At 33.5% G+C, this 17,201-nt stretch overlaps 1 protein-coding gene across 2 annotated transcripts in view; it reads right to left on the bottom strand.

The window, feature by feature from the left end:
* The window catches only part of CHD1 (chromodomain helicase DNA binding protein 1), an 80,306-nt gene that overhangs the window by 33,478 nt on the left and 29,627 nt on the right, over window positions 1–17,201 (bottom strand). For both annotated transcript variants that reach the window (XM_037802157.1, XM_037802158.1), the window contains exons 14-23: window positions 16,647–16,837; window positions 15,701–15,889; window positions 9,905–10,067; window positions 8,944–9,096; window positions 7,178–7,249; window positions 6,444–6,593; window positions 3,673–3,821; window positions 3,199–3,295; window positions 3,012–3,107; window positions 1,043–1,219 (exon numbers count right to left, since the gene is read on the bottom strand). In XM_037802157.1, the coding sequence (XP_037658085.1) occupies window positions 1,043–1,219; window positions 3,012–3,107; window positions 3,199–3,295; window positions 3,673–3,821; window positions 6,444–6,593; window positions 7,178–7,249; window positions 8,944–9,096; window positions 9,905–10,067; window positions 15,701–15,889; window positions 16,647–16,837 (1,437 nt within the window). The remainder of the gene's footprint in view (window positions 1–1,042; window positions 1,220–3,011; window positions 3,108–3,198; window positions 3,296–3,672; window positions 3,822–6,443; window positions 6,594–7,177; window positions 7,250–8,943; window positions 9,097–9,904; window positions 10,068–15,700; window positions 15,890–16,646; window positions 16,838–17,201) is intronic.

A 17,201-nucleotide genomic window follows, 5' to 3' on the forward strand; every position in this document is an offset into this window, starting at 1 on the left:
TCTTCCATAGTACAGGCTGGGAGAAAGAGAGGAGCCACCTTTGTGGGGAAGCATTGCCAGATCCTTCTCACCTGAACTGAGGGCTCAGGAGAAGGTCTAATATGGTTGTAGGAAAGAAAAAATAAATCAACAATTTTTAAAATATTCAAATGATACCAAGTACATTCTCTTACCAAAACAGAATTAAACTAGGAATCAATAACAAGACACTTGCAAAATCCTCCAAAGAGATGGGAATTAACACACTTCTAAAAAACCTGTGGCTCAAAGAGGAAGTCACCAGGGAAATTATAAAATATGCTGAAATGAAAACATAGTATATATCACAGTTTTTGAGACTTAGGAAAGACGGTGAGATAGTATTAGAAAAGAAAGGTCTCAAATAAATGATTCACCTTGAGAAGCTAAAAAAAAAAAAAAAAAAAGAGCTCATTACACCAAAAGCAAGCAGAAGAAATAATAAAGAGAAATCAATGCAATTAAAAACAGAAAATCAATGACACCAAAAGCTATTTTTTAAGATGAGAAGAACTAATATTTCTAACTAGAAAGATAAAAAAAAATTACCAGTATTAGGGATGAAAAAGGGGCATCACTAACTATCCCACAGACATTCAAGAAATAATAAAGGGATATTATGAAGAATTTTATTCCCATAAATTTGACAACATAGATTAAAAAGGAAAAATACCTCAAAAGAAACAAACTACCAAAGCTCAGTGAAGAAAAGAGTACCCTGAATAGTTCTGTATCTATAAAATAAATTGAATTTATGGCTAATACCTTCCAAAAAAACCCAGCAGACCCAGATAGCTTCCTTGGCCAATATTACCCAACATTTAACAAAGAAGTAATACCAACTTTGTGCAAACCCTTCCCAAAAATAAGAGGGAAAACTTACGAACTCATTTTTTGAGGCATCATCAAATCTGACAAACACATTAAGATAACTACAGGCTAGTATCTCTCAAGAACAAAAAGCGATCTTGACAGGAGTGAATACTTACATTATAGAAATATGTTTCAAATTTACAATTATTACCTGTTTTGCACAATTTCTCATTCTTGGGAGCATATAAATTTCTTCAAGTTCCTTTTGTCTTTCTTCCTCTTCTAATCGTCGTCTTTGATCTTCTGGAATGATCTCCTCCCAATTCTTTGAATTTCTTTCAGGTTCCAACTCAATATCATCCTCATCCATATTTGAAAAGTTGGCAACCTGATAAGTACCACAATTTTAACAGAACAAGCATTACAGAAATATGCATCCTTATATTTTTCTTTTTGGGGGGAGGACTTGGCATGTCAAAATAAGACAATAAAACTTAAATATCCTCAAGATAATGAGTATGATTGTGAACTAAACCAAATACGACTGCTACATTATCTAGGTCCGTTTCTTCATTAGGTCAAAGTAGATGAAACTGACTTCTAAAAATCCTCTTCAAGAATGATTTTCTGTTATCCCATTGTTCATTAAAATTATTACTACAACAGATACAGAGAGGAAGTTAACAACAATAAAAAAGTTAATTTATACTGTTAATATGCTAAACAATTTTCTGCAGGAATTACCAGACCAGTTCATTAACTACCAAGTGCTGGAGAACAATGTAATATTCTTATTTTTATGCTCAAAAAATAATACCTAAAGAGCTACTGACAGAGACAAGGAGGTTTATGTGACCTTATATAAATGATTCAGGCCTCCTAAGTCCTAGTTTCCTTATCTCCTTATCTAAAAAGAAAGAAAGAATGAAGAGGAAAAAAAAACAGTAATAACACACTAACTTCTGTGAGGATTAAATAATATATTTAAGAAAACTGTGCAGAATCTGGTATATAGAAAGTACCCATGAAAACTAACAATTTATACTAGTAAATTAAAATTTGTAGATAATTGGATGAAGAAAACAATGCTTATTCTACATAAGTAATGTTTATTCTCATGTTGTTACTTAAATGTGGTGATAAGTCTTATTAGCCAGCTGTGTGCTAGTAATAGACTCATAAAAGTAATCTATTATTTACTCCAGTTAACTTAAACTGTGACTTTTTTCAAATTACCAATTAGTCAATTTGAAAGCAAATACAACAATGTATAGGAAAACAAAAGGTTATACCCAGAATCAGTGCAAGTTCCAGAAACCTTTGCCTCTTACAGGCATTTCTAAAATAGCCTTCTAACTTATATCCCTGTTTCAGTTCTTGCCCTCTACAGTTTATCCTCCACACAGCAGTGATCAATTCAAATTACAAAAGTTTTTATATACTGCCCAAGCATGCTGCACATTGAAGGTGCTCAATAAACATTTGTTGAATGAAAGACATGAACTGCTCCTTAAAAACCAAGAAGTCATGAAATGGCTAGGATTTAGAGCCTGCTATTTGAAACTAAACAATTGGTACTTACAACATGAGGTTAGTTGACTTACATTGTTTAAGAACTCCTTGCAACCTTTCAGCTTTCATCAAACCAGGAATATTTGTAAGTATTAACATCTAGGTGCTTATTGCTTACTCGCCTGATTTACTTCAATTTTCTTAATTGTGACGAAGCTTAATTTAATGCTCCAAACTGCGTCAATAAAATTAACTAAAAGCCTTCAGAATTATGGAACTATAAACCAGAGATTATATTCTTTCATTTATTTATCCAAGTATTTGAGGACATGCTACTTGCTAAGCACTATTCTAAGTCCTAATTAGGATATATATGCTTTTCTCCTGCAACTAAATATAATGCTGTTCAAAAACGATTTCGTACTTCTAAATCACGTTGCTACTGATCTGTCAGGACGAGGGGAAAAAGTTTTTATACACAATAGCAAACTTCAAGACAAAAATGTTAAGAAAAACATTTTCATTTAAAAATTATCTTGCTGATTATGGTTAAAGAAAGAAAAGATAAACAATAAACTAAATGACAATAACTCAATTCCTCTGAATTCCTCAATTCCTGAAATTCATATAATCACAAAGAAAAATTTTAAATGAAAAAAATCATCTACCTTGAACTGGGAAAGCAATTCATCTCCTACAGTTAATGGACCTGGTTCATTTTCATGAGTTTCAGCCCTCTTCAAGATTTCATCTATATCCATTTCCTGTAATTACAAAGAAATCTTTATTTTAAATATACTTGAGTCTTCCTTCCTATCAAACAGACAACAAACATTCTGAGGTGATTCTTCTTACCTGTGGTTCTTGTTCTTCTCCTTCAGGTTCCTTAAAAAGTTCCTCAGCACCAAACTTTAAAATGGCTGATAACTCTTCTTTATTAAAAGGAGTAGAACTAAACACAGGACAAACAAATAAAGATACTTAAAATTAAGTTAAAAGTATAACATTCACATAACTGTAAATTGCTAATTGTTGACATACTGTTACCTCTGTAACAGTTTTGTGGGGTAGGTAAATATGTGAAGTATTAGCATACCTATTTTAAAACTAAGGAATCTAAAGACTAGAAGTTAATGGGATTTCCCACCAATTACAGAGTGGTGAAACCAGGTACTGAATGTATTGCCTTCTGACTAGAAATTAGTACATACTATAAAAAGTAAAAAATTATAACAATAAATACTTAAATGATCTGCTTACAGTGGTACAACATTTCATAAAGTTAAGTTTAGTGTGATTATAAAACGACATTTTTAAATAGTTAATCACCTTGAAGGGGCAGAACCTGTGTGTAATACTGTCTTTCCAGTTGTGTCCATTCTCTGAATCACAAGATGATCTAAAACCATCTTCTTTTTGGCCCTTTCAAGAATATCTTCTTCAACCGACCCCTTTGTAACTAGACGATAAATATTCACCTATAAAAGAATTATGCATGATGAACCGTAACTTGCACTAAAAAACGTGTTGTTAACCTGAAGTTTCTAGACACTTGACACATAGATTGGACCTCATCCCATACAAAGTTTTCACTGGTCAAAAGCAAAGTGGACAAAAGAAGAGGAGTATGTTTCAAGTTAAATTTCTTCAATTTAAAAGACTTTTTTTTTTTTTGAGACAATGTTTTTCTTCTTACATTTTGGTTAAGAGTTTTTATGTTTTTTTCTTTTTTAAGAAGCCAGAGTAATTTTTAAACTATCTTTCACCTGGGTGTGGGAGAATGGCAAACTTATGGCAACCTTATACTAGTTCCCTCAACTTTGATGAATGTTTCTTCATTCTGTATTATCCAAAATTCTATGAACTGGTGCCCACTTTGGCAGCACATGTTAAAATTCTATGAACCATTCCCCACATTAGTGAAGATGCCCTGCGATGAAACAATTTTCCAAACTTGAAAAGAATTCCCACATAGTAATTTTGCCCTATTTCTCAAGATCAATGGTTCTATGTGAAAACAGTACCATGTAGGGGTATTCTGAAAATCTGTGGGGGCAAATTCATTTTCACAATGATTAGATGGCCGTGCTATCATTTAGTAGGCAGGGGACTGATATACTAAACATTCTACACTAAAATGGACTCTCTGGCACAAAGTAGTATTATCCCAAGTCTTTCAAATCTTCCAAATGGTTAAAAATCCTTTTATAATTATCTTGAATCTAAACTCTAACTCTATTTTAATATAAACACATAGCATTTTTTCAAGTTTTCAATACACACTGATTTTTCAGGCTTGTGACTACCATGTAAATCAGTAGCTAATTAGATACTGTTTTATTTGAATCTTTATCAAGAGTTATTTCCAAATGCTTGCAGTTTTGGTGTCACCAATAAAAGCTACCTGTATCAGTCTCTATCTGTAGTTGCTGTATGCAAACTTATTAAGAGGAGAACTAAGACTCCTTTGATTGGATTTAGAATCAAATATTACTAAAATAGGACATACAAAGCATAAAAACTTTGTATTTTGTGAATAATGAAATAATCCCCATTAATAAAAATGCATTTTGTATTTATATATTCTTAAACAAAATTTGTAACATAATGGTAAGAAATCTGTATTGCCATTATTTTACAACATTATTCAGATACTATTCCCAGAGGTCTACCTCACAACTTTCTATAGCATGTTACCTTCCTGATTCTTTTCCTAATCTAGCCTCCATTTTCTATAATCCATTGCAGAACATAGTAGCCAAGGTTTTTACATAGTATAGATGGAATGTTAAGTCTAGCCATGTGCTGAGATTTCAATTTAGGAGGTAAACATTAAACACAATCAATCACTATTCTCAATGTCATTTCATAATAATGATATATTGATAATATATTGATATATGATATATTGATTTGCATATACATCAGGCCTAGATCATTTGTGATAATATAATACTTTACCTTCTACTCTTTGACCATCATTTGTCTTGTCATATTACTTACTTCAAGTGACTTACCTCTCTTTCTAATAAATCTTATTCTCTTGTGCACTGATACACCCCAATATTTCCTTCCTTCTTCTGTACTTCCAACAGAGAATGAGTTCTGCTCTTATTCTCCCAAATCTAAACTTATTCTTTTCATGCTAGTATAGCCATACATATTGAAGAACATATTACTTTCAATAACTCATTTTTTCCTAAGTAATAGTTAGAGCATTATGATGACTTTTCAAATTACACATACCCACTTCAGAAGAGAAAAGAGGGCATTAAAAAAATTGTTGTCATTAAAAGGGATCACTGGGTCTGACATGGTTAAGAACCACTACTCTCAATACAAGCTTTTCACTTGCAGTGTTTTGGCAGAGTGTAAGAAATTAACAGAAGAAGCATGATATGTTCCCAATGGGCAGTTTTATGAAAATTACTTGGGTAAAATATTTTTGTTTCAAATTACGGATACATTTTTCAGTAGAAAATAAAATTTGAAGTAAAAAATAATATAAATATCCTAGGCTTCTTTGTGTTACTCCATTCACATCTCCTACTATGGAGAAGTTTGAGAAGCACTACTCTATATGAAGTAAATGAATTAAAATAAGGACCAACACATCAAATGGATGACACATAGTTTTTCCTCAAGTCCTGTTACATGTATAGGTGCCATACAGTTGTACACACACTATAAAATGGGACTGGCTTTTTTTGTGGGAAGTCTTGGAAGCACTTGGACAAAACACAGGTTAACAGAGAGAGAGCACTGTGCTAACCAAAAACAACAGTTAAAACAAGCAAATAAGTCATTTAAAAAATTTTATATTGAAAAATACTGTACTGTACAGCTGTAAACAAAATGCATGATCAAAAAAAAAGGGCATGGATCCTATTTAGGCACAGTTATCTCAGTTCTTTTAGACTCCTTCAGACCTCAATCACTTGAGGTGATTTTGGTAAAATGAGTTCCTTAGTACTCTATCTGTTAAACAGCAATATGGCTGTGTTCCAATGATCTTCCTAGAAGGAGAAATAAAAATCTCTTACAAACATTGATCATAAAAAAGATTCTAGAGTAGCAAAACAAAGGGGAATAAAAAATACCTGCTTCTTTTGCCCAATTCGATGAGCTCTAGCCTGGGCCTGAAGATCATTCTGTGGATTCCAATCAGAATCAAATATAACAACAGTGTCAGCGGAGGCTAAATTAATCCCTAGACCGCCAGCTCTTGTGGAAAGCAGAAAACAGAAATCCTGTAAGGAATTACAAGTAGGCAAAATTTTAAATTCTTCTAAATTGTGACTGTGAATAATCAAAATGAGAATAATTTAACAATTGGTTTTCTGATTTTAAAAGGTAATTTACCAATAAAGTTAAAGGTAGTTTAAAAAAAAAGAATAAAATACATAAACCTCTAGCAAAACCGAGCAACAAAAAGACTCCTAAATACAAACATGCATGGGAATAATAAACACCAAATTCAACACAGTGGTTACATCTACTGAAAAAGAGAAGGAATGGAATGGAAGGACGGGACCTGAAATATATCTATAAATTTTATTTCTTTAAAAAATAAAAGATAAGGCACATACACAAAAATACGCTAATGAAAGTGGGCTAATTTATTTTGATGCAAATTAACTGTTCTATATTGAAACAGTACTGATAAGAAAGGGTTGAATTTTTCTGATTTAACAGAATATTGACTTAAAAAAAATCTCATTTGCAAATCAAACTGGCTAGTACCAAGACTCTTTGCAACACAGTATAAATAATGATTAAAATTAAAAAATTACTAAAATTTAAAATTATTTATGTTTTTAAAAATCATTCATACCTCTGATCCTTCAGCATTAAAGTGATCCAGAGCTTGTTTCCTAAGCTCCCCTTTTATTGATCCATCTAATCTCTAAAATGAAACACACTAAAATATTACATATGACAGTAAAAATGTTAAAAAGCAATTAAAGCAAATTATAAAGTTAAGTGAGTCAAGAAGTATGACACACTATTTACTAAGACCGTATGAGTAAAAGGTACTTAGGCAGTAAAACAAATTATTTAAGGGTGCCCAATGTTGTGTCTCCAGAGACCGTGCTATTATTAAACACTAATATTGTTTCTCTAATAGCGTATGTTTTGGTTTACTGTAGTGACAGCAAAAATGAGAAGACCAGTGAAAATGAGAATACTGCCAATGGAAGAAGTGAAATCCTTGTCAAAATATCCACATCTGGAGAAAATGGATTAGAGCACCAACAGTTATACTGGTCTGCTGAGAACCACTGTATTTGAAACAAGTTTTGTTATGTGCTGCATTCATCTTAAGTGAAATGGCCTAAACTGTCACCTATCACACAAGGTAGGGGAACAACAGACAACATCTAAAATTTATATATCAAAATCATTGGTTTCATTTTTACTAAAACAAAACTTACAATCAGTAAAAAAAATTAACAGTGGCATATTATTTATTGAGGCATGGCTTAAACTAAAAGAAAGGGGAATATGGTGTTTTCTGGGATGTTATTGGGGACTGAGAAGGGATTACACAGGTAGGGTACTGAGTTTATAAACATTTCTATGCTATTGTTTTGTTTGACCACGAACAAGTAACAATTTGTTTACAAACAAACCAACAAACCAAATGATGATATGCTTTTTACTCTCCCCTCAAATGACAACACATTTCTCAATCATATTCATATCACCAAATTTCCGATTCTTTACAGCATTTACAAGAGTTTTAATGTTATATTTATTTACAATTACCTGCCTAATGTCTGTTTTCCATACCAGGCTGTAAGATCTAACAGAGGAGGAATTGTGTGTGTTAGGGCTCATTATTATAATTCTAGCTACTATTTGATTGCCTGCATAAAATATACATCATTTATAAGCTGTATATACCAGTAACTGTTATGTTCCAGGCCCCATTTATAAAACTGTCATAAGGATTAAATTATTAGATATAAAGAACTGAGAATACCACCTGACTCTAATGTTAAAACACTCATCAATATTAGTTTTAATTATATTGGATGAATTTCAAAATAAATACTGAATAGATGAAGGGAATATAAGCCTAATTTTGCCTTCGGTAACTTCTTAAAGTCATCTTGTTTTACTCAGCCAACCATGCATTAGAATTATCTAACAAGTACACCAATCATCAGAATCCTCAAAGGTCCTGAGACCATTCCCAAGGATTGATCTTCTGTCTGGAAGTCTCTACACCATTTTATTTTCCCTTCTCAGACTAAAGCCTAATTCATAAGTTTCCCACTTTAGATCTGTTCTATCAATGAATCTGTCTTAGTCCAGTTTGAAAATCTAAAGCAAGCACAAAGGAAAAGAGAAATACAGAGATAAAAGAAAAGAAAATCTATAGAAAAGAAAAAATTGCTCTGCTGCCAAATGTAAGGTTCAGAAGGAAAAAAAAGGGAATAATTACTATAATTCTTTAACTGATATATTTCTTTAAAAGTACAATTTATAAAAATCTGTATTTCATTTACAAAATAACATCATAGGTAATTTTGTAGAACATGTTCAGCAATGAGATGAAAATTTAAATCAACAGAAACAAAATTAAATGCTTACTTGAAAGGGGAATTGACGATATTTCAAATATTCTGCAAGTATATCTAACATCCGCACCATTTGAGAAAAAATAAGAACTCTATTGCCTCGTTCTCTGAGGCGAATTAACAGCTTGTCAAGAAGAATCAGTTTTCCACTACTGCGGATTAAGTGCTAAAGAAACAATAAATTACAAATCTTACAACACATTAAAAGAACTAATCAAATGAAACAATTACTCCAGTTAACACCCCAATTGCTTTCATTACTTTTAAGATTTTAAATTTCCATAATGTTGGAAACATTTTTAAAGTTTTCTAGGACTTTCACCATCTTGTTCTATGACTTAAGCAACATCTTCCTTGCCATGTAGCACATAGGTTTCCATTATATTTTCAGAAGGAAAAGTACTGTTTCACTCTCTCCGTTAGCTATTAACTATTTCTCCAAAAATCCTAGCAGAAAAACAAATACACTAAAAGAAGCAGCAATTAAGCAACCAGAGGTTTAAAAAGAATAAACAAATGTGTTCTAATTCCAAGTATTAGTTAGCAATCTTAGCACTTCAATGCACTACTGTGACTAGATGGCAGCTGTGTCTTCACACTTCTAATTTGTCTTCCAGAACTGATGGGAAGTTCAGAACTGAGGTCAAAATGTCCCTCAAAAGCATCATTTGCTATTTTTTTTTTTTTTTTTTTTTTTTTACAATTAAGAGTATAGTAAGGATTTTTGCTGGATAAACTGCTACAGCCCATGGTTAAAACAAGATATATTTTTAGAATATTGATCAAATCAATTAATTGAATATATTTAAAAGCTTTATTATAATAAAAAATTATCAAGATCATTATTTAAATGCACCAGCATCCAAAGAGAACGTCTAACCAATATATTAAAGCACTGTGCCATTTCATTTATAACTGAAATAAACATTTCTAGAATTGCTGGACATTAAGTAAAAATATTTAAAAATTCTTACTTGTAAGGCCTCCTGTTTATTATAGAATTCATTATTATCTGGTGGTTTAATGAGGTAGCAGTGGTTACAACATTTCTTTAGCTCCATCATAATGTTCAAAAAGCCTGAGGTACTGCCCTTGGAACCTTTGCTGAGGGCTTTGTAATTCCTAGTTAAAATCCATCTTTAAAAAAAAAAATGATGAAATGATGTTTAGCAGAACAAGCAACAAGGAAGAATTCTAAAACCAAAAAAAATTAATTTAGCATTAGAGCAAAATTACATCATTACGAAACTCACAACTGCATATACAATGGACCAAACCTTGTTCATAACTAGTAAGAAAAAGAACATATAACTACTTATGTGAACCTTGACTGTATACCAAAAAAGCTTAGTTTAACATAGTGACTGTACTGTATTAATCCTCTTACCAAAAATTTTGCTAAAAAGATGATCAACTGTATTATCTTAACCTCCTTACTTCAAAAGTACAAATTTCACTACATTAGGCAGCTAATTAAATTTTGTATAGACTAAAAGAAACATCTGGAACTACCAGGTTTAGTCACTGGCTTTTCTAAATTACAATTAAATACATAGGCAACTTATGGCAAAACTTTCGGTGATATTTAATTATGCCAAACTATACATAAGTCTTCCTCCCACCATGAACTATTTTCTCTTCTACCTCCTTTTATTTTTTATGTTGAAAGGAACCTGGAAAGCCCAACTATCCAGTGTTTCTAGCCTATCCTTATCATTCTTCACCCTGAGATATTCAGCATCTCCCTGAAACTGGAATTAAAAGCAAAATAGTACCTATGGTCAATGCTTGCTGCCACAGAGGTAATGAGGGCTTAAAAGATAATCTTTCCTCAAGCAGAAAAAAATGTCTTTTGAATTTCCCAAGGTGATATTCTAAAACTTTTTACAGCAATATTTCATTAGCTTGGTGTTGAGAATTGATCATATCTCCCAACACCACAAGCATCAAAATATCTTAATCCTTGCTACGGGTGTGAATCAATTTGTAAACAGGACCATTAAGTTAAGGTGAGGCAAAATTGAATCAAGGTGGGTCTTAATCTGTATTACTGAATGTTGTAATACAGAGGAAATTGGCATTTAGTAAGAGAAAAGCTATGGGTAGAAGTGATAAGTCCACTGCCATATGCCTTAGTTTGCCTGAGATGCTATTACAAATACCACACAACGGGTTGATTAACAGTGGGAATTTACTGTCACAAGGTTTTGGAGGCTAGAAGGTTGCTTCCTCCCTAGGTTACCAGGGTTTTGTTGCTGACTTGGTGCAAACCTTTGGGTTCTTTGATGCCCTACCCTTTCTTGCTTCTGTGACTTCCTGGGACTCTTTATAAGGCCTCCAGTAAACCAGATGAAAATTCACCCTCATTAAGTTATACCACACCTTAACTAAAATGAACATCTCCAAGTAGTCCTATATAAAATAGGTTCTCTCCCACAGGTATATGGATTAAGAACATTGTTTTTTTCTGGGGTACATAACTCAATATACCACATCATATGTAAATCATATTTCAACCTTGATTCAAACAAACTTAAAAAAATGTTTGAGACAATAAGATTTGAACACTAATAACGAACAATGGAATTACGGAATTACTGCTAAAATTTTAAAGTGAGCTCCTAACATCGTTTGCTTTTTATTATGAAAGGTCAGTTACCAGGGATAGATGCAAAAATATTTATGTATGAAACAACTGTATCTCTGATTTGCCTCAAAATGATAGGGTGGCTAGAGATGAAACAAGATTGGCCATGAGTATAAAATTAAACTGAGCAAGGGAGGGGTAAGATGGCAGCACAGAGAGTGGAATTTAGTCAGTCCTCTGAAACAACTAAAACAACAAGGAACAACCAGTAAATAATCTGGAATAACTGCTGGGGGACAACCGTGACTGTCCACACATTGTACACCAACCTGGATTGGGAGGAATGCCTGAGATCGCAGCAAAGAACCTGTAAGTAAAAGCTGTGGAAATGTGCCAGGAGCCCCCTAAGCCCACAGCAGGCCTAAAAGCAAAACCTTGCTGTGGTAGAAACTGGCAGCCCTCTCTGAGTGAGCAAATATAGCTCAGCTGAGCTCCAACTGGGGTTTTAATTAACAAATGTAGACTGCTGAACACAAGCTACAAACCGCCAACAAGCAGACAGACTTTTAGTGATGACTGAACTTAAAGAACCAGAAGACTCATCTGTACTGGCCGGGGGAGCCCAGAAGACCAGGTGTTACCTCTGGCCAACGAAGTGAAACTAGAGGGCCGTGTACTGGCTCCAAAAGGGGGCTTTCTGTCCCTTTTTCTCTCTCAGCCTGAGGGCTCAGAAAAGAAAGCCACAGCCATTTTCAGCTCCGAAGCACTCTGACCCAGACAGGCGGGAAATAACAGAGTCAGAGAGACTATTGAAATGCAGATGATAAATCTTTAGGGGGTGCATCTTCCCTAATAGAAAGGAGGTGGGGCCCAGCCTTTCCCTTCAGAGCCAAACCCCAGAGCCTGTGGGAAAACAGCCAAAATAGAAACTAAGGAGACCACACCTCCTTACACAGTCGGGAACGACAGGCCGACAGGCAACACCTCCTGGGCAGGTTAGGAAAAGCACAGCAACTGGAAACCTCAAACGAAAGTCTGTCATTCCTGTAAGATACACCCTGAATATAACCACATTCAGATACCTAAACTCATTCTGGTCTGGGAAAATCTGACTGGGGTAACCAAGGAAACCAGATGCCTAGACAATAGAAAACTACAATCTATACTAGCAAAAACAAAGATATGGCCCAGACAAAGGAAAAAACTTACAACTCAATCAAAAGACAATGAAATAACCTATTAAAGATTTTCAAAGAAATATGCTATATCAAATAAAAAAACAAATCAACGAGTCCAGGGAAGATATAACAAGAGACGAAGGCTATAAAGAAAACACTAGGCCAACATAAGGTAGAAATCAAAAGTTTGAAAAAACAACTGGCAGACTATGGAAATGAAAGGCGCAACACAAGAGATGAAAAAACACAATGGAGACATACAACAGCAGATCTCAAGAGGCAGAAGAAAACACTCAGGAACTGGAGAACAAGACATCTGAAAGCCTACACACAAAAGAACAGATAAGGAAAAGAATGGAAAAATATGAGCAACGCCTCAGGGAACTTAATGACAACATGCAACACATGAATATACATGTCATGGGTGTCCCAGAAGGAGAAGAGAAGGGAAAAGGGGCAGAAGCAATTAATAGAAGAAATCATCAATGAAAATTTCCCATCTCTTACAAAAGACATAAAATTACAGATCCAAGTGCAGCATACCACAAATAGAACAGATCTGAACAGACCTACGCCAACAGGCCAAGACACTTAATAATCAGAGGATCAAACGTCAAAGACAAAGAGAGAATCCTGACAGCAGCAAGAGAAAAGTGATCCATCACATACAAAGGAAGCTTGATAAGACTATGTGTGGATTTCTCAGTAGAAACCACGGAGGCAAGAAGGAAGTCGTGTGATATATTTAAGATAGTGAAAGAGAAAAACTGCCAATCAAGAATCCTATAACCAGCATAACTGTCCTTCAAATATGAGGGAGAGTTTAAAATATTCTCTTACAAACAGACAATGACAGAATTTGTGAACAAGATACCTGCACTATAGGAAATACTAAAGGGAGCACTACAGCCTGATAGGAAACAACAGAAGTGAGAGGTTTGGAACACAATTTTGGGTGACGGTAACACAGCAATGTAAGTACACTGAACAAAGATGCCTGTGAGTATGGCTGAAAGAGGAAGGTTAGGAGCATGTGGGATACCAGAAGGAAAGAGGAAAGAGAAAGACTGGGACTGTATAACTCAGTGAAACCTAGAGCGCTCAACAATCGTGATAAAATGTACAAATATGTTTTTACATGAGGAAGAAGAAATGAATGTCAACCTTACAAGGTGTTAAAAACAAGGTGGTATTGGGGAAAAAATACAATCAGTGCAAACCAGAGACTATAGTTAACAGAAACTTTGTATTATGCTTTCTTTAATGTAACAAAGGCAATATACCAAAGCTAAATGCATATATAAAGGGGACATAACGGAGGGGTACGGGACTCTTGGCACTGGTGATGTCTGATTCTTTTAGTCCACTTTAGCTTAATGCTATCTTTCCTTTTGCTGCTTTTTGCTGTCATGCTTTTTTTTTTTCTTTCTTTTTCTTTTTTCTACCTTCTTTAATTCTTCCTCCTCCTTTGTGGAAGAAATGGAGATGTCATATAGATAGTGGTGATGGTGCTGAATACATAAATATGTAACTATATAGGGAACTATATATTAGGACTGAAAATATGGTGGGTGAACAAAGCTGTCTTAAAAAAATGGGTTGATGAAGAAACCTTGAGGGCACTACATTGAGTGAAATAAGACAGACACATAAGGACAAATATTGCACGGTCTCAATGATATGAACTAATTATAATATGTAAACACAGAGACATGAAATATTAAGTTAACAGGATATAGAACGAGGGTAAAGTATTGGGAGCAGTTGCTTATTATGAGCAGAGTGTTCAACTAGGTTGAACCTAAGAGTTTGGAAGTGGACAGAGGTGACGGTAGCACGTTATTGTGAGAATAACAGTGCTGAATGGTGCGTGAATGTGGTGGAAAGGGGAAGCTCAGTCACATATGTCACCAGAAGGAAAGCTGGTGGTTAAAAGAGGGGAACGTATAAAACAGTGAATCTTGTGGTGGACAATGTCCGTGATTAACTGTACAAATATTAAAAATCTCTTTCATGAACTAGAACAAATGTATGACACTATAACTAGAAGCTAATATTAGAGGAGTATATAGGGGGAAAATGTACCTATTGCAAACTATGTACTACAGTTAACAGTATTTTAACATTTTTTCATCAACAGTAACAAATGTACTATACCAATGGAGGGAGGTGGTTAGGGTAGGGCAGGAACTGAGTTTTCTTTTTTCTCTTTACTTCTTTTCTGGAGTAATGAAAACGTTCTAAAAATTGGGGAAAAAATTAATTGTGGTGATGGATGCACAGCTGTTAGATGGTACCGTGGGCGACTGATTGTACACTTTGGATCTCTGGATAACTGTATGGTATGTGAACAATCTCATTAAAAAAAAAAAATTAAACTGAGTGATGGGTATATGGAAGTTCATTATATTATCCTGTTTTTGTATATATTTGAAATTTTCCATAAAAAAATGCAAAATCACACACTATATTTTTTAAATGGGACTTAGAGATGTTACCATATAACTGTTCCTGAGAATTAAAAAGCCTGTAATAATGTATCTCATTTTATGCAACTATATGACTACACAAATATTAGGAAATATGATTCCTTGAAAAATGTTACTATATAGATTTGTCATACATAACTTAGACAAAGTAAGATATATTAATATTCTTCAAAAAGCAGAGGGGCCTAAAATTTTGAGCTCTACTTCACTATTAATTGCATAATGATCATAATTACATAATAATACCATAGTATCATGGGACTTCTAACACTTAAGAAAGAAATCCTCTATAAGGTAACAGTATAGTATAGAGGAAAGCAAGTAATGTGTTGAAAGATGGTGCTATGCCAACCACGATCTTGGAAATAGTAAATCTCTTTTTCCCTAATTTTGACACAGAACAACCTGTTGTAAAATTCAAGTAATTGTTACTGCTCTAAGATACTATGAGGAAAAAGACAGTGCTCTGTGAAGAGGACAAAGAAGAGCTTAAAACTAACTTTGTGTATAGCTTACTTGTAATATTGTTTCTGTAAAGCACTCATTTCCATTCTTAAAATTTGCTCAACTTTAGCAGGAAGAGATTTTTCCACATCTTTCTTAACTCTGCGTAAGAGAAATGGCTCAAGTTCCTTGTGGAGACTTGCATAACCATATTCTCTCCCTTTGCCATGTTCTTCTTCAAAATCTTCCCAAGAAGAAAACCTTTAAAATTTAAGAAAATGAAAGAATAACTAAAAAGAATTAAATCATATACACTATTTTTCAGGTGGGTTATATTTATCCAAAATAAAAGATTTTTAGGAAAAAAATTAGCTAAGTACACTTTAATTTGTATAATTTCTGAATGACCACCACAAATTCTCCCTCCCAGGAAACCTGTATGATGTATATTTTCAAATAAAGTGAAATACAAGAAGTTGTTTTATAAAAGTTATAATTTTCCTTGAGATAAATGAAGTATTTTCAAGTGTGGGAATAGTTATCTCATACTCTCAAAAATTCATTTTTGAAGTTCTGAATCTATTAAAAAGGAATATACATACGACCTTGGACAAGTTATTTATCCTTGTCTAGTCTAGTTTTCTCCATTTAGAAAAACGAGATTACCAGCACCTTGTTGCTGTGGCTGTTACTGCTATTGTTAAATACAAAGAACAGCGAAGTTTCATTTTTCAAACAAGATATACTTTGAACATGGGCAAAATCAACTAGCAATTCATTATACATGGCTTATTTATTCACAAAATTGAAAAACTCAGATATTACAAATGTGAAGTATACCGCCACATCCCTCCTCCATCCCCCAAATAATCTGTGTTTCAGGGTAGCAAACCAATGAAACCAATGTTTTAGGGCAATAAGACCTCTAACTGACCTTATTACCTACATTAATTATTCTATCCTTAAACAACAGCTTAAAAACTATGACTCAAATTGTGTATCACAAAATTTGTCTTACTTTTCTGGCATAATGAAATGTAACAAAGACCAGAGTTCTTTGAGAGAGTTTTGTAGAGGAGTTCCAGTGATAAGAAGACGGTGATTGGACTTAAAATCTATCAAAGTTTTATACAGAAGGGAGTCGTCATTCTTCAATCGATGTGCTTCATCTACACCTATAAATGCCCAATTCAGACCTCCAAGGAATGCCTTTAAATGAACAGAAAATATAGTTAATATTTTAAGAGAAAAATATGATTCAAATTTAGCATTCCCATTTGAACTGAACTCAAATTATTAAAATTAGGCAAATTAAAATCAAAACAAACATCTAATTTTCAAATAAAAATTATGTATTATTTCAAGGTTTATTGAAATACTCAAATCAAAGTACATCAACATGCAAAATAAAACTCCTTCTGTGGTTGTTAGAAAATAAAGTATAATATCAAGTTAAACTTTTTGTTGGCTTCTATATTGTTACTAAATTTTAAAAGCCCAATAGCAGCATTTAAGATATTTACAAAAGATTTTTAGCTTAAGCCCAGTATAGACCTCTATTAATGTCAATTTG

The sequence above is a fragment of the Choloepus didactylus genome, chromosome 13, assembly GCF_015220235.1.
Source record: "Choloepus didactylus isolate mChoDid1 chromosome 13, mChoDid1.pri, whole genome shotgun sequence".
NCBI lineage: Eukaryota > Metazoa > Chordata > Mammalia > Pilosa > Megalonychidae > Choloepus > Choloepus didactylus.